General features: G+C 44.6%; 1 protein-coding gene across 1 annotated transcript in view; it reads left to right on the top strand.

The window, feature by feature from the left end:
* Positions 1–22,103, top strand: part of LOC138261947 (macrophage mannose receptor 1-like) — a 683,716-nt gene that overhangs the window by 254,650 nt on the left and 406,963 nt on the right. Inside the window, exon 15 of the mRNA XM_069211540.1 lies at positions 360–495. Coding sequence (XP_069067641.1) covers positions 360–495 — 136 coding nt within the window. The remainder of the gene's footprint in view (positions 1–359; positions 496–22,103) is intronic.

Raw genomic sequence — 22,103 nt, 5'->3', positions numbered from 1 at the left:
TTAAATCATCAAAAATATTTAGGCCAGAGTCCTCAGATTCCAGTAGTGACTCAGTGCGGTCCTCGGATTGTAAACTTGACTCGATATGGGTCCCCTTGATCTAGCAATTATTATTTAGGTCAAAAGAGGTCAAACGGTTAAGAATCACTGCCCCAGAGTATTGGTTCAGCATGCACTCTGTGTGTGATGACAAGCGCCCAATGAAACTAACTCACAGTAGCAAACGTATCTCTTTCAAATTCACTTTCTCTTGCCATGGAACTGATTGTGATCAATGCCCAATGAAAGTTACAATAGAGGCATAATCAATATTTTGTTTTTTTAAAAAAACCTTAAATTCCTTTTTTTTCCTACCACAGTTTGCTTATGAAAATTGGGGCTACGGAGAACCTAATAATCATCTTGGAATTGAACTCTGCGCAGAGCATGGTCGATATACATGGAATGACAGACACTGTGATTCTTATCAGAGTTGGGTGTGTCAGATTCGCAGAGGTATGTTATCAATGATTCTATCCCAAAAATCTTCTATGTGGGTGTATTGGTATTAATAGACAGCTGCAAGGATATGATTATTTCCAAAAAGGTGTTCCACAAACATTCTATTTCCACACTTGCTGCATTACTGTGGACTGGCAAAAGTTGCTGTTAAATGCAGTTGCGGCTCGCGACAAAATAGGTATGTGGCAGGCGGCACGTGCAGGGGGTGGTTGTAAATAAAAATTTAAGAACAAATAAAAAGAATAACACTCACCTTCTCCGCCACGCACTGCTCCTCTGTCCCTCGTTGCTGCTGCAGGCACAGGCTACCAGCCTGCCCTGCAGCCAATCATGACGCTGCTCAAAGCAGGCAGACTGGGAGCCTGTGCAGGCTTTTTCAAGCCCAGCAACTGTGTTGCTGGCCTTGAGAGAGCCTACTGCGCATGGATGTTTGGCCGGCCCGAGGCGGCCATCCAAACATACATGCGCAGTGAGGGGGAGTGCTGAGCACTCCCCCTCGCTGCTCTTTACCCCCGTTGTCCCCGCCCCTTTAAAAGGAAAGGATAATAAACAAAGTTTATTATCCTTTCCTTTTAAAGGTTTGGCAGCTACCGCTGCTGGCGGGGAGCAATGCTCCTCTGCCCTAATGGAGGAGCTGCCCCTGGTTAAATAGTTATCTGAGATTTTCTCCAAATCTGCTAGCAGTACTAGTGTAGTTTTAATGAGGCAGAGGTACCTGTGGCATAGATTTTATTCTTGGGCAAACAACATTTAAGTTGATAATACTATCAAAAGCTTACTGGTTGTCATGTCTGAGCATTGGGCCACCTGACTGCCTGTAAATGCCTAACTGTACAATCTTAATTAGCTGCCAAACGATATTGTAACAACAGCTTCCATATATAAAGCCTGTCTAGCTTTGTAAAAAATCTTACAAATGAGTGACCCTAATGCCGCTGCATGTATTTTGGTGAGTTATTTATAATCATCATTTAACAAGGACCTACAGTTACCAAAAACAACGGCTAGGATCTATACCCTCTTTATGAATCGACAAGTTGATAAATTGTTTGAATAAAACAGGAATTTGACACTTACATTGTTAGAATTATGATGGTTGCATTAAAAATCAATAGAAATAAACTGATGCAAAGTAATCCAGTGGTATTTTCGGAACAGACTGATGGCCATGTTTAAAATGAAGCCATAGGTTCATCCCTGTGGAACATTTCCTTTTGCATATAGAAAAATGCTATGGAGTAAAGAATAGTCAAGCAGTATTAAAATCTGCTACAGGATGTTTGAGGAACTGTGGCTGAATGCTGGAAATCCACTGAAATATCTCATAGGCAGACCAGGGGACTAAGAAATGTTGACTCACCAGCACACTCATCTGGACTACATTTGATTGTCTCACCCAGTCAAACTTTATAGTTTCATACTTTAAAACTTTTATATTTTTAAAAATCCTGCAGAACAACATATATGGCTGCACCTAGCAAAGATAGCATGTTTTAAAAGGTTGTGAGTGGGATCTAAGTGAACAGCTTTGTGCGTAGATTGAAAGCTTTGAATGAAAGATGTTGTTTCTCTTGCAAGGTAAATGGGCATGTTCCCTTACCCTTTACCCTGAGTGCCTGGTGTCCTGAGTTTTATCTGGCCCTAGCACCACACTAGCCAAAGTGTGTGCACACAGAGGCTTAGGCCTCTCCCTAAATATGTCAAGCTCTGGATCATTGCTTTGGCCTGGAGGGGCACACCAAACATCGCCTTATCATAGCAGAAGGATAATGTTTATGTCCTGGGGTTACAGTGTTTAAAGCAGTAGTGCTGCATATTGTGTGTGTGAAGGATCGATAATGTAATCACACCTTTTCATCTGTGTCACTGGAAGTGGAGGACTATTGGCTCCATTTGTGATCCATTATTATGTGTAATTCCAGAATCTGGCCCCGGCATCCTATGTGTATGTCAAGTGCTTGTGCATATGTAGTGTGTGTAAGACAAGTGTAGCAATAGATTGTATTTGTTAGTGCCCCTGAGGACTAAGGTCTGTGTGATCCATTTTCATGCCCCTGGCCAGACACAACACAAAATGGAGGGTGAGGACTGTTCTTCCAGGATAGGAATTATACAGCCCACTTTCCTGTGGCTCGAGGAAGCTGATTCAGACACTGAAGTGAGGAGGATGGAGACATGGACCCCTTCAGAAATTCAAGGAGTTCTCTTATTAGGAAGGAGCTTAGTGCTTCATAAGCACCACCATTTAGTGGATGAGGGAGAAAATCTCCAGATTGACTTGCCATTATGTTTGTTCCTGATTACTCCCCTAGCTGGGTGATTACTGCCACTTGCAGAAACATCACACCTCATTTTGCTAATGTTGTGGGTGCCCCAAGTTAGAGCCAGCCACAGTCGTACCTGAAGTGAGAAGGAACAATGTACACGCTGGCTGTGTCTGGAGAGTGGTCTGAGGAGGACCCAAACTAGTTTTGTTATTTGTAAAACTAGGCTGGTATCTGCTTGAAAGCCAGTCTCCCAGGGGTGAAGGGTCATCACCTAATGTCTGCTCTTTCTGTCAGAGTTGCTTCAGTCTAATGCGCCTGCAAATCTGCCTGTAATGCAGTCTTGTCCTTCCTAGAACTGAGAGAGATCCAGAGAGATTTGACTTTCTGAGAGTGAGCTAGGAGGAACCAATGTAACAGAGGAACTTCAACTTGATCTCTAGGTTTAGCCTTCTGAGTGCTGTCACAGTGCTTTATCTAGGCACACACCTACCTTTGGGGTTTGAGATGTGGCAAGTAGGGCACGCAAGGGATGCAGAAAAGCTAAAGACATAGCCATGTCTCTGAGGGGACTACAATTACTTCAGTTTCAGGAGCAGTCTCATTTTATAAACATGCAGTTTATTATTAATATGATTTTTGTAATCCTTACAATATAACAGCAACACAGTTGCTTGAATTATATTCCAAGAAAATCCTTTGTAAGGCTAGATGTCTCTTATGGTTGAAATAGTAGCAGACCAATAGGTACAGTTAAAATAGTAAAAGAGATTTATACCACAATATGAGTATAATTAATTTGTCATACAAACTAGCAGCGGTTTCAAGGCGGGCTTCTTTCCATCTCATCAGCTCAGCCCTGAACTCTTATATATGAAAAACTCCTTATTAACCCGCCTGATGCTATATCGTACCACTCAGAGTGCTGTCTATAAGCCATTTTCGATAGAAGTATAAAAATAAATACACTGGACTTATATAGTATATAGTGCCACTGTGATCTAGGCTCTTGATTCATCTCAGCTTGCCACCAGGATCTGGGGAAGTCAAGGACAGGCAATCCTTGTACCAAAAGAGTTGTCCATGAAGCAAAAGAAGTAATATACTGCTGCTAACTAATTTCATGGGGTAGTGAGGTTAAACCGTCAAGACTTACTCCTGATGGTTAATTCTCTTAAAAAAACTATTTTAACTATACAGTGCCTGTTATACAGTTAATTCAGCAAAGAAAGAAAAGTAATTGTATCAAAAGCACAGCAATTCAGGTTGCAAATTACAGTCATTGCAGATGTAGTATAGGACAAACTGGTGCTTTTATGGCCTGCACCATGGCTTATGGACCATTCCAAGGAGAACACAGTAGGAGCATCTTCTCCTACTTTCCCCATCAGTCCCCCATCCCACACTGCTCAGAAAATTACTCCAACCACCCCACATCTTTTTCCACTTTTTGCGACATCCCCTGCCTTCATGAATCACCTGTTCTGCCCTTTGGCATTAGTCTAGACCCAACTCTTGGGGGAGTGGGTCTGCCCCAGGACCGTGCAACATTTCGTTTAGCCTCCCCAACTGCTAGCATCGGTAATATTTTCTAGTGTTTCGGCCGTGGTTCATCCCTTGATATTATTAGTAGAAGCAGCCACTTGGCATTCGAGGGAATAGTCCATCTTAAGACAAGAGTAATCTTTTTGGTCACTGTCTGCTAATAGGTTTGAATCATCAGGCATTCCCATAGGATATAAAAAAGGGACCCTCTTTGCCACACCCTTGAAGAAACAGTGATGTGTCAGCCTGGCCTATTTTATGGAGCAGGGTCCTGGAGTAATAAGATCTATATAGAGTTCTCAGCTGAACAAGTCAAAACCTAGCATGGATTGCTTTTTCCCTTGGGCTCTGTAATGCCTCTATCCAGTCATCATCATCAAAGTCTGCTGTCTCGGGACCAGTCCTCTCTCAATGACACTAACAGATAAGTGGAATTATGCACCAGCTTCTTATAAATGTGTGAGATAGCCTTGTTAGGTATGGTCTCTGTGAGTAGCCTATCCTCTAAAGAAATGGCTTCTTGAAGTTTTTCACCCTCAAGAATATGGTATCTAAGAGCATGGCCGAGTCTGAGATACCTGCACCTTTCGATCTCCGCCAGCTCGACTTCCTGTTGGAGAACTTTGAAGTGCATGAAGGACTGCCTTCTCCAGATATTACCCAAATGCCCATTACCTATTATCTCCCACTTTGAGAAACCCACCAAACTGCCTACCTCCTTCAGCAAATCACTGTCCCAGAGAGGAGTGATATCAGTGAGCCTATTTTACCAGCCCAAAAAGTCATTCCCTTCCCTCCACACCTGAACTACCATTTGAGTGTTGGTCAGTAGACCTCATTCTAACGCCCAGCGATATAATGCCGTCACATAGCCCCTTTTACCCATCACTTCTCTGTCCACTCTGTAGGCCAGCTTTTCACAGTCGCTAAAAGCCCAATCATTTACCATCAACAACTGTGAGGCCCAGTAGTATATTTGAGTGTGCCTGGGACTGCTACCCACCATTATACACCCACTTCTGGAGTTTGCATAGAGCAATGCATGAATTGTCTTGGGAAGTCTCAGGGGGCCACCTGACAATGGAAAAATTATGGATTTGGACCAGTTAATATGGTAACCCAAATTATTCCTAAATATATTGAATATTTGCAAGTGAGATATAACATAATATCATCTGCGTACAGGAAGATATGCTCCTCCATATCCACCTTGTACTCACTCCTTGTATCAATGGATCCTGTTGAACCCAGGCAGATAGAGGTGCCAGCGGTAGTGCAAATATCATGGGAGAAGGAGGACAGCCCTGCCTTGCCACCCTGTGCAGGGCAAAGATACAGGACATCATGCGATTTACTTTTACCCTTGCTAATGGGCTTCGGTAAAGGAGTCTCACCCAGCTACAAACTTTAGGGCCAATGCCCAGTCTTATCAATGTGGCAAAGATATAGTTCCATTCTATACTATCAAATGCCATTTTGACATCTAAGGCCATCATAACTGCAGCGCCGAAATAGGAGGACCCAGTCATGTGTACCACTCGATAGAGGCATTCAGATTGAGGTGAGTGCTTCTATGTGTCATGAAGCCTGACTGATCGGGATGTCTCACTGACGTAGCAACTGTGCACAGTCTGTTTGCAAGAGCCTTTGCCAAGACTTTAGTTTCTACATTTAGGAGGGAAATAGGGCTATAGGGTCTGCAGGCAGTTGGTAGTTTAACTTCCTTATGTATAACTACTATCATGGCGGTTCTTTGATCTTCTGATAGGGAGCCTCCATCCCCCCTTAAACAGGTGTAACATGTGTAGAGCTACCTTAGCTCCATTCCCTCATATATTTGAATGGGTAGGCCATTTTGCCCAGCCGCCTTCTCCAACTGGAGGTCTCGTATGGCCAGCGCTATCTCAGCTACTGTCTAGTCCACCTCTAAAGCCTCTCACCTCCCCAGTCAGCATCTAAAGGCTAACATCCCTTAGGAACTCAGCACAATCTTCTTCTATCATAGTCATCATAGAGGCATTAGGGGATGTAATGGGCCCTCCTGACCTCCCAAGGTAGTCCTACTCGCTGTATCCAGTTCAGGGTCCATTATGACATCCATGTCTCCTCCTAGCAGACACACCCCAGGTGGCAATTCTAAAAGAAGCACACCAATGTCGGGAGAGTTTGGGCATGAACTCTAGGCAGAATATATAGGAAGTAGATATTAAGCATAATATCCTCCTTAGTACCAAACAGGGCCACATGTCTGCCAAGGAGGTCGTGCCAGATGCAGTAAGGGGTGAGTGGCACCAATTCTTTAATTAGTATTCCAGTCCACCTCTAGTCAGACATGTAACCTGCGTGAGTGAGCAGGGTATAGCCAAATCTATCTAATACCTTGTAATTAGTACCATGCAAGTGTGTCTCTTGGAGCTGTACAATGTAAGGGGCATGTTTACGCAAGTAATGAAGGACCACTATTCTCTTCACTTTACCACCCAAACCGTTCACATTCCATGTCCATATAGTCAGGTTGTGCCACACGTGGTGCCATTTATGAAGGTGGGACATATCACTGGGGCTTAGGCCCCATGGAAAGCCTGTGTGTCACTTCTCAGCTGACTCTCCTGCATTGCAACATTTCTTGGTGAATTAGTGTACAAGCAAATAAAACATTAACCAGTTTCAATACGGAACAAAAACAGTTGTCCCAATCCAAAAATCTCCCCCCTCCCTGCTACCCTGCATCATGAGTTTGGAACCACCCACCACCCCAACTTGTAGCCTGTCACACAAGAAACATCATCTTGCATGGTGAGCCTTTGCTGCCATACCAACATGTCCCCTGATAAGTAGAATCAAAAATGAACGGTCCAGACAAAGTTTACCTAGCCCCCCACCTCACCCAATTTTGGGCTTCCCCCTCCCAACAAACCACAGATATACCAGACTAAAGTTCCTCCTCTGATTCCTAGCTGGTGAGATGTCCACCAATTCCGAGTCTTCAAGGAATTAGGCCCTCATTATGAACACGGCGGTAACAACCACCGTGTTCGTGCTGGTGGTCAAAACACTGACCGTCAACATCCCCGGATCCCCGCCGGTCAAATAATGAACCTTCCTGTGGGCCGGCGGGTGGAAACATTATTTCCACCCACCCGCTGGCCCACAGGATGGCCTGGCCGGGACATTGACGGCGGCTCAACATGGAGCCGCCGCCAATGCCTCTGTCCGGCGGGTGCAGCTGCACCTGTCACGCAGATCACTGTCCGAAAATCGGGCAGTGACCTGCGCAACGGGGCACTGCACCGGGACCCCGGCACTACCCATGCAAAGTGCATGGGCAGTGCAGGGGCTCCCAGGGGTGCTCGGGGGCACCCCCTCTGCCAGCCTTTCCTTGGCAGGGAAACCTGCCAGGGAAAGGCTGGAGGATTCGGAAACATTATCCGAGGGGTAGCACGGCTGCCCTGTCAGATGATGTTTTCACCCGCCACCAGGCTGCCTGATGGAGGAAGCCTGGCGGTGAGTGAGGGCTGCCCATGGTGGCCCTCACCATGTTCATTATGTGGCTGGTTGGCCCGCCATGCTGGCTGACGGTTTCACCCGCCAACGCCGGCATGGCGAGCCAACCCGCCATGTTCATAATGACCGCCTTAGTGATTTCTATATATCCAGTTCTTGGTGCATGACATTACCACCATCAGGGCCGACAATGGAAGACTGTTTTATCATCACTTATGTCCAGCAAGTAATACCTCAAGGGTGTACTGGGAATGCGCCCTGCTGTTGTCCCTCTGAGAAGGCATGGCTGTGCTGTCAGCACATCCTGTGGATGTCCTCCATTCTGGACCTGAGATCCTTCCAGGTCTGCAAAATGCCAGCCCTCCAGCCAAGTCCCACACCTCCCCAGACATGGAAAAGTGGCAAGTTTTGCCCTTGACAATCACTTTCAGTGTTGCGGGACACAACATCATGTATTTCAAATCTTTGGCCCGAGTGCCTTTTTTTTACCTCCTCAAAGTTCTGTTGCTGCCTTTGAACTTGCAATGTATAGTCAGGAAGAAATAAATTGGAAGACTGCATTTTCGTACTGGAGGTCACCATGGGTATGTGCTGCCTGTAAGATCACATCGTGGTCTATGTAGTCAAATATTCTGGCTATGATCGTCAATGGATGCACACCTGGGTGTGGCAGGGGTCCCGGTGCCCTATGTGCTCTCTCAATGGAAAAGACTTTAGAGAATCTTTTGGGACGGTATATTTATATATAAAATGATATAGCTTCCATCGATATGAGGGTCCACACAGTGTTGTCATTAGGAACTAAAAAGCCTAAATACTAAGTTAATCAGTATTGTACCTCTCGGTAGAAAATAGAGTGGTAAATGCTTTTATCACCTTATCTATTTAAACCACTATTATGCATGCAGAAGCTGGCTTAAAAGTAGTGATTGGAAGGACAGCCACAGAAGAGTGTCTAAGTTTTGTTGGGAAATTAAATGAACACCCACAGTATTTTTGCACAGTCACGTGAAAGGAAATTGATGGCTGTGGCAGTGACACAGATTTGTCAGTCCGTGGTGCCTTCATGTGTAGTGGTGCAATGCTCAGTGATGGACAGCAGGGGCCAAAGCAAACAATGCAGAATGAGGAGGGATCGACATGACTCTGGTGGTTTGGTTGACAATTGTACAGCAGGTAATGGTTGGTGTAGTGTGGATTTGCAAGAATTTGGTTAGGTGGCAGTTAGATCCAACAAAGCACTGACCTTGGCCGGAAGCCCAAGCCCAGGCCACAGTCCAAGAGGAACACACAGGGTCCATGGGAAACACCTAGAGGGAGGCTGAGACTATGGGCAAGTGGATTTGCATTAGTAGTTGTCCTGGTGCTATAATGACCTTCTGCATCCACTCTACTGGATGCTGCTATCACGGTGTTATTTCAGCTAGGCAGCAGTTGCCGACGTCTAGTCTTGACCATCCTTGCTGATAAAGCTTTTCATATTAGTTTTGTTTAGGTACTTGGGTACTGAACTTTAAATGTTTATATGTGAGGTAGATAATCTTCAACACAAATCTGCCTTTTACTCTAAGCCAGTGTAGAATTCTGACATAGGCTGCTATTGGTTATTTTTTTTAATGTTTTGCTGTCCTTGTGGGGTTTTCACATTTACAGCCTTTTGCACTTATTTCCATGTTTCCCAAAGTGTGACCAAGTTCTTGTGCTATGGAGATGATTTCATGCAAAAATCTATCCCATAATATATTTCACCACAGACACCTAAAATTATGTATCCATTTTCCCTTGTGCCGTGCTTTCCAAATCTCTAAATTTTACCTTAAGCTGATTCAGTTACTTCCCAGCCTCTGTGTGAATATTTGGTCCAAGAGCTTAATGCTGGCCCTAAATTCAAAGTAGGTTCACACTGTATGCAGATTTGACCCTATAGGGCCTGAAGCTAACATTTCCTTCCATTGTGGGTCTATTGTGCTCACTTACTTTCTAAAAGCAGTTGCTGGTTCCTCTAACCGAAAGGAGTATCAATTAGGCAATGCAAGTAGCAAGTCAGCTGGAATATGAATTCTCTTTTGGTAAGCATTTCAGCAGAGCCCAAGCAGACCATATTCTACATCTCCAAGATGTATCAATATACTTTGGTTTGGGGGACACACGTCGTCATAACCCCACTTGCACAAGACACTCAGTGGATGCACTTGTGACATGAAGTTAGTTGACTATTGTCCTCCATAACACAGAAGATAAAATCGCACAGCATCCAGGGCTTATAATAAAAGATTATGGCATAACAAGATGGCTTGGAAGTGCTTTGAGCACTTGTCTGCCATGGAGCTCAAGAAGTCTGAAATATAGTCTGCCGAGGCAGCCCTACATTTCTTTAAGCACTGGGCCATACAGGTTTTTGACACAATAGGTGTCCACAACAATAGAGAAAGTCTCTTCTGAAACTGCACAATTCACAATATAAAAGAAAACAACATAACTATCCTGCACAATAAAATCTGTGGTCAGATTGTTATAACTCAAACTTGTATGCACAATAGCATGTTGTCTCACAGCATAATCAATAGTGATGAGTAGACATAACGTCAAGAAAAAAAGAAAAAAATGGATCAACAAACTCTATTAAATGTGAATAAATTTCCAATTAAGTGAATGCACAAACACAAGTAGCATAGTACTAGCGCCTGGAGAGGGTAATTTGAGGTACTAGGTCTCCATCTTTGAACCGCTGGTAATTCGGCAAGAAGCAGAGCAAGCTGAGACAGCCCAAACATTCACAACAGCTCGGAGAGTGTAGGGCCATCACTCTTCAGAGATATCTCTGCCTAGAAGAGAGAGCAGTCACCCTTCATCAATCAATGAGCAGTCCTAGAGAATCATCTCCCAAGGTTATACATGCTCAGAACTGCATTATCCACTCTGCACCTCAGTTTTTAAAAGTACCCCCTCAAGTACTTCATAACATAGACCTAGGCACCCGTAAACAACTTAATAGCTGAAAGTTAATTAATACCGATATTTTCCAATTTCGTGTTTCAATACCCCACTGTCAAATAAGACATGCAGATGAACAGAAATCCAGTGGAATCCTTTTGTGTGAAGAGTCCATCTTTAATAAGACACAGAACAGCCAACACGTGTTTCGTCATGGGAGTGAATACTCCCCGTGACTTTTTCAAGGCTGCAAAACATATCAAATATAAGATACATATATAATATAACATATGTCACTATATACATTGTACATTACACACCAGACTACAATCAAAGTACCACAAATAGAAGAAATCAATTAGTTATATAATCCACACTTATAAATTCAAATTAGAAATCCCATTATTTACAATCATTTACATCAATTTAGTAATGAAATGAACCCAAAGATTAGCCCCATCTAGTAAGCAAGTGAACGGGAGGAACCAAGGCACAACCCTCAAGAAATAGTGACACTCTATAAAATATCAACAAAGCCACTGCAATTATGAGCAATCTGTAGTTGAATAGAAACAAGAAATGTGAAACCAACCAGTGCACTCCCAAAAGAAAAAATGTAATAAATAAACATAGGAAATCTCCACGTACACCAATTACGTGCAAAGCATCACTAAGTGTATCTACAGTGACCAAAACAAAGCAATTCATACCTCAACTGGGTAAAGTACGGGAACCATCAGTAACCCAAAGTTCTTAACCAACAAATAGAATCGACTCTGTTATCAACAATACATTATATATAGCTGTCAGAGCCCAACAAAAAAGCCAAGAAGTAATAAGTGAGAAGATAAACACTCTGTGAGATCCACCTAAGGTATAATGTAAATCACCTACCCGCAAATGGCCATATATATGTGGCTGCATACAAAGTCAAGGTGTATCATAAACACCTAGGACAATAAAATTAAAGTTAATATAAGTTAAAGCAATGGGTGTATAGACCCACTCATACCATCCAGTGATATTTACTGCGCTGACAGCGCATAAGATAATATGCCACCCCCACTCACCTTGATTAAAACCCATCAAAAAGTACAGGAAACGGAGCACGAAATACCTGCTCTGAAAAACGAGAGACAAGGCGTTCCCTGCGTCTGCCATTATTTAAATATCACAGTGAATCCCTTGTCCAATATCGCGAGAAGACGGAGTTCCCTGCGCGCGTCAAAAACTAGAACGCGAGTGCAGCGTCTCGTGTGCATATGGAAAAAAGGAAAAAGAAACACATGCACCATCTTGAATAGAGAAACCCCGATATTGTACGTATCCCCAGCGTACTCTAAATACTAATCTCAAGAGTGTCCTGCTTTAATACATGTGTAACAAGAAAGAGTTTCTCCAAACCAGCGGGAGAAACATAAAAACGGAAGGAAAGGAGTCGATTTCTCCATTACAAGTAAAGCAAAAAAAACACCATAAACAAATAAATTGAATATTCATAATAACTAAAACAATTATTGCTCTCCACCTATTAGTCAACTGTCCTATAACTAGAATAAAATCATGTTTGTGCCCCGGTCCCTACCTCACAAGTCAACCAGATGGTGGCACATCAAAAACAAAAGAGAAAGAATAAAAGAAAACATGTCCTCTGTTTATATTGTGAATCAGTGGCATCAAATAACAAACAAGCAGATCGGAGAAGGCCACCAATGGTATCCAATAGTGTCTTGGAGAAAGCCATCATGTAGAATCCAATATACTCATTATTCCCAAACATCATGTATCGTCATTAACAGTTCATTTTGTGATTATGAGATTAAAATACATAGTTTAAACCTGTACACAAAGAAAGATTAATTATTATCCAACTACCCAGATGTTTTGGGATAAAAAACGATGTTACATTGGAAATTGTACAGTAAAAGAAATACAAATGAGAAGTTAACTTCACCAAACATTTGCCCCAGTGATGAGGATCCATATATGGATAGTGTTAAAGTAATATAGGAGGTAAAGCATCAGCACTTATAGTGTTATTAAATCAATACAAAAAATATTCCATCTCATAGTTGGTATTGAGACCTATCTCCACTGCTCGTAATTTGAGTATCAATAGGCATTCCCTCTTCCTCAGTTGTAACTCTCTGTTCCCACCATGTGGACTGGCATGTACCATCTCAAAGCCAAAGAACTCAAAAGCCCATGTATCAGTCTGTTCAGGGCATTGATACATGTGTATGACTATGGGATAGCGTTCATCCCGCTGTATAAGAGCTCCGTAGTGTTCGCTAATTCTAACTTTAAGGCATCTTATAGTGCTGCCAATGTAATATAAGCCACATTTGCATACAATCATGTAAATGATAAAGCAGCTGTCACACGTGATGTGGGAGGTTATATGAAATCTATCCCCCACTAAACTATCAAAAGTGGAAATCCCTGATCTGCTCAATTTACACATCCCACATCGACCACACTTAAAAAAAAACTTACTCCGAGTTGTAAGCCAATTGTCCTGTTGGGGTGTCAGTGGATAGCTAGGACATAAAATATTTTTAAGGGTTCTGCCTCTACGATAAGTAAAGATAGGTGAGTCCGATATTTGATCCTTAAGGGTTATATCTGCCTTAAGTATGTGCCAATGTTTTTTCATACATCTCCGAAGAGCCGCTGAAGCAGTAGTATAGTCGACTACACACCTGACATTATTATCTGTCACTTTGTTCCTATGTCTCAAGGTGTCAGCCCTAGATAAGCGTCCAATTCTGCTACAGGCTTTGTTCAGGGTGCCAGTAGGATAGCCCCGTATTTTGAACCTGGCCATCATGTCTTTAATGTTATCTCTAAATTCCACTTCCAAGCTACAATTTCTCCTGGCACGTACCATTTCCCCATAGGGAATAGAGTGAATTTGATGTCTCGGATGTGCACTGCTTGTGTGCAGAATTGAATTGCAGGATGTGCTTTTTCTCGATCTTATCTTGAAAGATAAAAAGTTCCACATCCAAAAAGGTTATGTTGGTTTTACTGTATTCCCAAGTAAACCTGATATTGTAATGATTGGAGTTCAAAAAATTGATACATTCATTCAGTTGGACAATGTCCCCTGTCCAAATCTTGATGCAATCGTCGATGTATCGACCCCAAAACAGTATATTCGAATTCCAAGTTTGTGCCTCCTTACCCCAAATCAGTACATGCTCAAGAAACCCCATAAAGAGGTTTGCATACGCTGGTGAAAAACGAGACCCCATAGCTACACTCTTTTCTGACGATACCGCTCACTTTTGAAAAGGAAGAAGTTGTTATCTAAAATCATCCTGATCATGTCCGACACCATGTTAGTATGTCCATATAAACTGGCCGATTGACTGTATAGAAAGTGGCGTAGGGCTGTCATGCCCAAATCATGATCAATACTTGTGTATAATGAGGTGACATCCAACGTCAGTAATGTCATACCCTGCTCCCAAGTAATGTCACTCAGGATACCAAGAATATGCTTGGTATCCTTAATAAAAGAGGGGAGATTAGTAACAAATGGCTGTAAGAAAATGTCAACGTATTCGGAAAACCTCTCTGTTGGACCGCCCATTCCTGATACTATAGGCCTACCAGGAGCTGAGCGGAAGTCCTTATGAATCTTAGGTAGTGTGTAAAGACAAGGGTATCTAGGTCTAAACACTCACAAATACATGTATTCATCCTCCCTCAATAACTGTTGATCCAAGCAAAGTTTCAGGAATCTATTAATTCTGTTTGAAAGACCTGGTATGGGGTTAGACTTGATTCTCTCATAGCAGTCTGGATCACCCAACTGTCTGGCAATCTCCGATTCGTAATCCTGGGTGCTCATAATTACAATATTCCCGCCCGTATCAGCCTCTCTGATGGTAATCTCATTGCAGGTACATAGGTTTTTGAGGCACTCCAGTTCTCCTTGATTCAGATTACTGCGCCGAGTCCGACAGAGAATCTTATTCTTGTTTTCAGCCTTAATAAAGTCCTGCCATACCAGTTTGAAAAAAGTATCAATGCAGTTACCCCCACTAAGAATAGGTGCCCATGTTGTCTTGGATTTGAGACCACTTGCCATGGTATCTGGGACGATATCTAGATCCTCCAAAATCTTAGAAATTGAGGTAGGGTCCTGTTCGTAATCAGTGATAGAAAGCAGCACAGCTGTGTCATGTATGTCTCTAATGGAAAGAGAGTGGTAATCTTTTCTACAAACAGATAGGATATCCCTATTCTTGGTGCCACTTTGACCACTAAAATACTTCTTAAGTTTAAGTCTCCTGACGTATTTAAAAAAGTCAATTTTAGTTTTTTGAAAGTTCTCAAAGTTATACGGGCAAAACCCCAGGCCCTTAGCCAGTAGTGTATTCGCATGCGTAGATAGTTCCAAACCAGATAAATTAACAACCGCAATTGCCTCATTATTGTTCCCCCTCATTTCCGCTTGTGCCATGACCTGGTTTGAACCCCTACTTTTGTTTCCGTGTGCTCCCCCTCTCTTACTCCTCCTAGTTTTACGGGATCTTCTGTACGTCTGTTTGTCTCCCTCTGTCCTTGTCTGATTCTTTGGACCTCTGCTAAAAAAGACACAGTACCCTGTTTGTTGGTAACATCCTGACCTGAGGTTTTGGACACATCACTAGATTCACTGTTACTGCCTGAAATGTTACTAAGGGATGATTGGGAGCCCATTTGTCTACTCTGCAAACAGTCATTATCTTTGAATAGATGGTCGTACTTGCGTGAAAACGTAAAGACTCTCCCTCTCATATAATCTAACTCATCCCGTTTCAGTTTACGTGACTTCCTACGCGTAACCTTTGTCTGGTGTTGACTAATGATCTCATTTAGGATTCTTCGAGGTCGCCTCCTCCATGTTCATATCTTTGATTTCGGTTTCTAGGCAGGAAATGTCTTTCTGAAGTTTGTTGACTTTCCTCTCAGAGTTCTCTATTAGAATATTCATCAATTTCATAGAACTTGATATCAGTTCCTGTTCCCAGCTATCAAGTAGATCTGGGTCCAAATCATCAAATGTGGGAAATATATGAGATCTCAGACCTCTAGGTATGCTATTAAGTTTAACATAATGTTTCAGTGTGGCCCCGTCCCACCATTTCGAGACCTCCTGCTTCTTTAATCTGTCAAGTTTAATAAATTTATCTCGTAATCCAACCCTCTCTGGTCTACTACATGAAGGGTTGGAAGAGTGAGCATCATTCGTAGATCCAAAGTCACCAAATAAGTCAGCCGCCAGTTTGGCATGATCCATATTGAACAATACAGTAAACAAAGAGTCAAGGTGTATGGAGCCGCTAACCCTTACATAAACTATGTAATATACTAATATAGTATATTACCCCCTCAAGTACACCTGAACCGAGAGTGGCTAATTTGGCGTTGGCCAGAGTGAGCTATGAGGTGGCCTCGCGGGTCCTGTGGCCCGAGGGAGGAAAAGAAAGGGTGCATGGAGTGGGGTGCGTGGAGACAGCCCATATGAGATAGGCAGCAGTGGAATATGTCTGGGGGGGTCCTGGACTGCATTGGTCTCAACCTGCAGAGTAGTGGGAGACACCCTCTAATGCCTGGGCCACTGGAACCTCCCCCTAAGATGGGGACCGCAGCAACTGAGGCTGGTGCTCAGCAGTAGTGATTGGACCTGTGGCTGCCCCCTTGAGCCTGGTGATGGGAAGGGCCTGAGGCCTAGAAAAGCAGAGACGGATCCCTGTGCCTGGCCTCTGCCTTTGACTGGTGCAGAGGGCAGGGGCACTTGGTGGCTTGTTGTGCCTTGCCTTGAGAAGCTGCAGCAGGGCTGAGTGAGGTGGCTTTGTGGTGACTCTGCACATAGCGTAGGCGCCATTCTCTACAGCGAACACAGAGCACACTGTAGAGGAGATTTGGGGCCTTGCTGGTGGTAAAGTGGGCCCATTTTGGTGGCTACCAGGTAAGCTTGACCCCACCTGAGCTTTTAATTGCTGGAGCGGGTGGGACCATGGAATAGACAGGTGACCCACACCTGTAATGGAGATGGCCACTGGCAATGTGGCCTGCATGGAGGCCTGATGGATTGACGGCCTGCAGTGCACAGACGGCAGGAAGGAGACCCAGCACCACAGAAAAGGCAAATATTTGACCACCGCTATTGGTGGTCGACTAGCTTGACCTGTTGGGTCAGGGCTGGGCAGCCCTGTTGCCCAAGATAGGTGCAGCTGATGTGGGGAGTATTAACTGGGCTCAGTGACGTAAGTTGCTATACATGAACTGTGAAGGGGCTGCTACATACGGTGTGCTTGGGGCTCGATGCGCCTGCATCCCTAAATAAATACTGGAACTGTATTTGGGGCACAGAATAGGTGCTTCGGGCCCCTGTGGAACTGGACTAGTTGAGTGAGAGGGCCACTGGTATCCTGCTTCCCTGACTGAGAGGCCTATTCCCGCGGTAACGGTCTGACCACTGCATCCCTTGTGGTCTGCCCACCAGATTACAATGTTGGCGGTCAGACCACCAATACACCGCCGACACCACCAGGATCATACATCCCACGGTGTCAGCGGTGCAGGAGGCCATGGTTAAGCATGGCAGTCCCCATGGCAGTACCGCCATGCTGATCTCAACTTCCCTTTATGCCAACCTTTTCATGGCTGGGTCACCAACATGAAAAGGCTGGCAGAAAGGCAGAATTGGGGCGACAAGGGGGCCCCTGCACTGCCAATGACCATGTTGTGGGCAGTGCAGGGCCCCTCCTGTCAGTGCACTTGGAATGCACACAGTCTGCCGTGTGCATTCAGAGTGTGCTGTCTGTGACAGCAATGTCTTCGGCTCTCGCTGAGAGCCAAAGCCAATGCCGTTGTACTGTTTCCACCAGCCAAGCAGAAACATTATAATACGCCAGTGGGGAGGCTGCCACCTTGGCAGCCACCTCCTCACCATCGTATTGGTGGACCAGTGGTCTCACTGCAGAGATCATAATCAGGTCCTGAGTTTGGCGCGCCTGCCTCATGTTGACTGTTGTGCCAGGTGCTATAGAACTGGGCTGTGAGGGCTCCTCATGGTGTCAGCTACTGGGGGTAGAGGGTAAAGGCCCAGTGGGTTGGGCACCGTGATTGTTCCTCCCCGTGGGCCCCTCCAGTTCAGTGACCCAGCAGTTAAAGGAGCACCTATCTAGCACCGCCTGCCACTGAGTGCAGACACTGTGGGGGGTGCTGTTTTCCACTTGGTCCCCGCTATACTGCCAACTTGTGCCTGCAAGGAAAAGGCTGAGGTGGTCTTAGGGGATAGAGGAGGTCCTGAGCATGAGCTGCCCTCTTGTTGATTGACATTGGATTGTCACATTGATACTAAAGAGACCACATATTTCAGTGAATACTTGCACCCTCCAGGTAGAATGAGAAAAGACAAAGGTGCTAAGATGGTGCAGACAAATAATATTGACCAATGCACAGTCCTGGGCACAGGTCCACAGAGACCAATGCAGAAGGAGTAAGCCAGGCCCCAGGTCTGGGGTGCAGACCCTGTCCATGACCAAAATCCTTGCAGCCATTAAGGGCACCGGAGCTGCCCTGGAATCGAAGATGGACACTAAAGCAATTGATGTTAATCACCTGTGCTTGTATTTGCATAAGGTGGCTAAGTGAGTGGGAGGCACTGAGGACGACATTACTACTCTTAAAGAGGAAATCAAGCCACTTCAGGCCGCTGTGGCAAGCCTCAAGTGCTGTACCTTAAAAACGGAGGACCGCTTGGAGGATGCGGAGGGCCTCTACATCAAATAGTATACGCCTCATTGGATTTCAGGAGCAAACATAGGGTCCCTCTGTGGAACTGTCCTGGGGGAGAGGATTGTGAAGATACGTAAACCCAAATGTCCCAATTGTTTTCACGATTGAGATTGCACACCATGTTTTGGCAGCAAAGCGAAGGTCGGGCGCACCCCCTTGGGCCATTATTGCACCCTTGTTCAACTAATGAGATCAGGACTCGATCCTTCAGCATGTGCAAACTCATATTCTCTATAGAGGCGAAGACAAACAAATCCTTATTTTTCTGGATTACACCCATAGGGTTCATGATCGCCGAAATAACTTTATGCCAATTAAAGATCTGCTTTGAGTGCATAATATTAGGAGCAGTCTTATGTATCTGACAAAGCTCAGAATACAGTATAATTGCAGAGTTCAGTTCCTCAAGTCGCCCCGGGAGACAGCTGACTGGCTTGATATGCTGAACATCGGACAGGAGTGTTGACCAGCAGAGTGGAGAGAACCAAGACGGCAGGACTGTGTCACTCTGATAGGAATACATCAAAGTCACAGAACCTCCCTAAGACTCCAGGGGGCAGTGGTTGGGCGCATTCTGGTCTGACCAGATTGGACATTACAGAATGAAACTACAGACATGTTGGCCCAGAACTCCTTTTGCCAAATCGAAGAGGTGCCGGACCCACTGAGTGACAGTACGGATTGTGGGTGAATAAAAGAACTTCAGATTTCCCCACTGGGTTTGTTTAGGATGCCAAGTAACATACATGGGGACCGGGACTCAATTCACCCTGCTGAATATTGATATTCTCTGTATACCAGGGTGTAGAGGTAGTGGAAAGCGCATTGTGGACCACTGCTCATCACAAGGAAGTGATGGTAATACCCAACTAATGAATGCTTATATTGATTGCAATTTTCTACTGGCTTCACGGTATGAAGAGAACAAAGGCACTGCCTTTTCTGGATTACTGAGAACCCTATAGGTCTTGCGATTCGCATGGGTCCTGGCAACTTGGACGGTATCACACAGCTACAGCTACTCTTAAAGTTTGGGCAGGATTTGGGATCCTATTGGCCAGGGATTGTGTCATGGGGTTCTGTTTGTTCTGCCTGAGAGAGGGATTGAGGGAGGGAATTTTAGGGGAACATGTTGATACTAGTTTTGTTGTTGTGTGGGGGATCTTCCAAAGTCAATTGGTGCAATAAAATAGATTACAGGCACTCATAAGTCTTGCAGGGACTGTGCACACGAACACACTATGAGAGACAGAGAGACCCAGCACAAATTCCTTAAGTGCAATGTGAGAGACTTAAATAACCTCAAGAAAAGGAATAGGATATATGCATAAATAGGACATAGGGAGTTGATGTGGCATTTCCACAAGAGACTCATGTCTGGGGGGATTGCATCCCGTATTTGAGAAGGAGGTGGTGCGGGCCAGATTATGCCACATCCTAATTGGGATATGCATGTGAGGCACTCATATGGGTAGAACCCGGGTATACCATTAAAAAAAACACAGGTGCAAGTAGACAATGAGTGGAGGCATATTATACTTGAGGGAAGACTAGATGGACATGATCTCTGCCTAATAAATGTTTATTGCCGTAATATTGATGATGGCACATTCTTTGGCAAAGTGTTGGTGGCAGCACGATCGCACCTTGCAACTGAAGTGCAGGGGACTGTGTGATGGACAGTGACATGGATAGATCCCCTCCACATCCCAAAAATAAACCCAGTATGATGGTAGCCCTTGCACAGGCAGGGACGTGTTTGGGACTGCTCAACATCTTGCGGATACATCATTTGCACATCCAAGCATATTTATGCTACACCCCCGCATCGGGTACACATTTCAGACTTGATTACTTGCTAATATATAATCCATGGCAGTACAGTGAGTAATGAATGCATCGTATTTGGGGCGCTACATATCCAATCACTCCCCTCTACTACTGGCATACTCACTCTTCCAGATGCTGTCTAAGGTACCGCTGTTGTCGCTTCAAGGAGGAGGCATTGAAGGATACAGCTTTCTTAATACATTGAGAGAAGCTATTGACCAATACTTTGATACTAACTGGGACAGTGTGAGCTGTAGGGCACTTGAGTGGGATGCACTGCAGGTGGTCCTCTGAGGTGTGTGTATGGTGACATTTGGTGGGTATACAACGAACGCTGGGAAAGGCATTGATACAGGATGAGGCTGCTTTGTCGACTTTAGAGCGGGCACTACCTGAAGCGCCAGAAAATGTGACTGAGAGGGACAGACAGAGACATAGGGTATGCAAGCTGTGAAACCAGTTGGACAAATATATTTGAGCTACAAGCTGTCGTAGACTGTGAATGGAGGGAGACAAGGTGGGTAGCCTGCTGGTGAACCTAATAAGGTCTGACATCCTGATCCAACCTGTGTTGGCGGTAAGGGAACCGTGAGGGCTGCATTGACACTACCCTGCAGACAATTAATGCTGTATTTGTAGATCACCTAAGGGATGTGTACACAGTGCCATTCAGTATTGACCAGTATGCGCTTCCCAGCTACTTGGCCGGGCTCCCATTGGCACAACTGATGCAGGAGGACTGTGAGGCACTGGGTGCCCCGCTGTCTAAGCAAGAACTGCAGTGAGCGATTGGATCAATGAAAACTGGCAAGTCACCCAGAGGGGAAAGACTACTAGCAGTTTTATAAAGCTTTTTCGGGTACTCTAATAGACAGACTTCTGCTATTGTATGAGGAGGCTTTGGAGAAAGGTATACTCCTTGATACCATGATGGAAGCCCTCATTGTCCTGATCCTGAAACCCAGAAAGGATACCATGGAGGTGGGCTCCTAACACCCACTATCAATGTTGAATGTAGACCAGAAAATACACAGCAGTATATATTGGTAGAGAGACTGCTGCCATATGCACCTGATCCATGCCGATCAATTAGGGATTGGTCCCCCGTCAGAACACCTTACACAATATCAGGCACCTGATGCATGTTCTTCATGCCCCTAATCTGCCTGAGGATTCCCATGTGCTAGCCTTTCTAGATACAGAACAGGTGTTTGATCCAATCAGCTGGGACTATGTGTGGCAGGTGTTGGAGGCAGTGGGGCTGTGTCATACTTATACAAAGTGTGTAAAATTGTTATACAAACGCCCAGTCGCGAGAGTCCACACTGGCCAATGTTTTTCATTTGAGATGTTTCTACAACAAGGCACATGGAAGTGGTGCCCATTGTCACCCCTGCTGCTCTTCCTAGCAATGGAACCCCTGGTATGCTATCTTCGGCATGTGCTCTGGGGGTTGGGCATACAAGTGCACCATATGGCGGATACAATCTTGTGCTATGCGGATGACGCAATGATTTATCTCCGTCAACATGATCTGTCTGCCCCAATCTTGCTAAACATCATGCAAGAGTTCAGAGAATTTGCAGGCCTTCAGGTTAAACAAGCTAAATCTCCGTTATTCCCGATAGGATCATTGAGAAGGTGCCAATCAACCAATTGCCAGAGGCAGGTATTCCATGGAAGTTGGATAAAGTAAGGTACTAGGGTGTCTACATCACAGATGGG

Source organism: Pleurodeles waltl, chromosome 10 (assembly GCF_031143425.1).
Source record: "Pleurodeles waltl isolate 20211129_DDA chromosome 10, aPleWal1.hap1.20221129, whole genome shotgun sequence".
Lineage (NCBI taxonomy): Eukaryota > Metazoa > Chordata > Amphibia > Caudata > Salamandridae > Pleurodeles > Pleurodeles waltl.
Note: the sequence above shows the minus strand (reverse complement) of the source record. Positions and strands in the feature narration are given on the sequence as shown.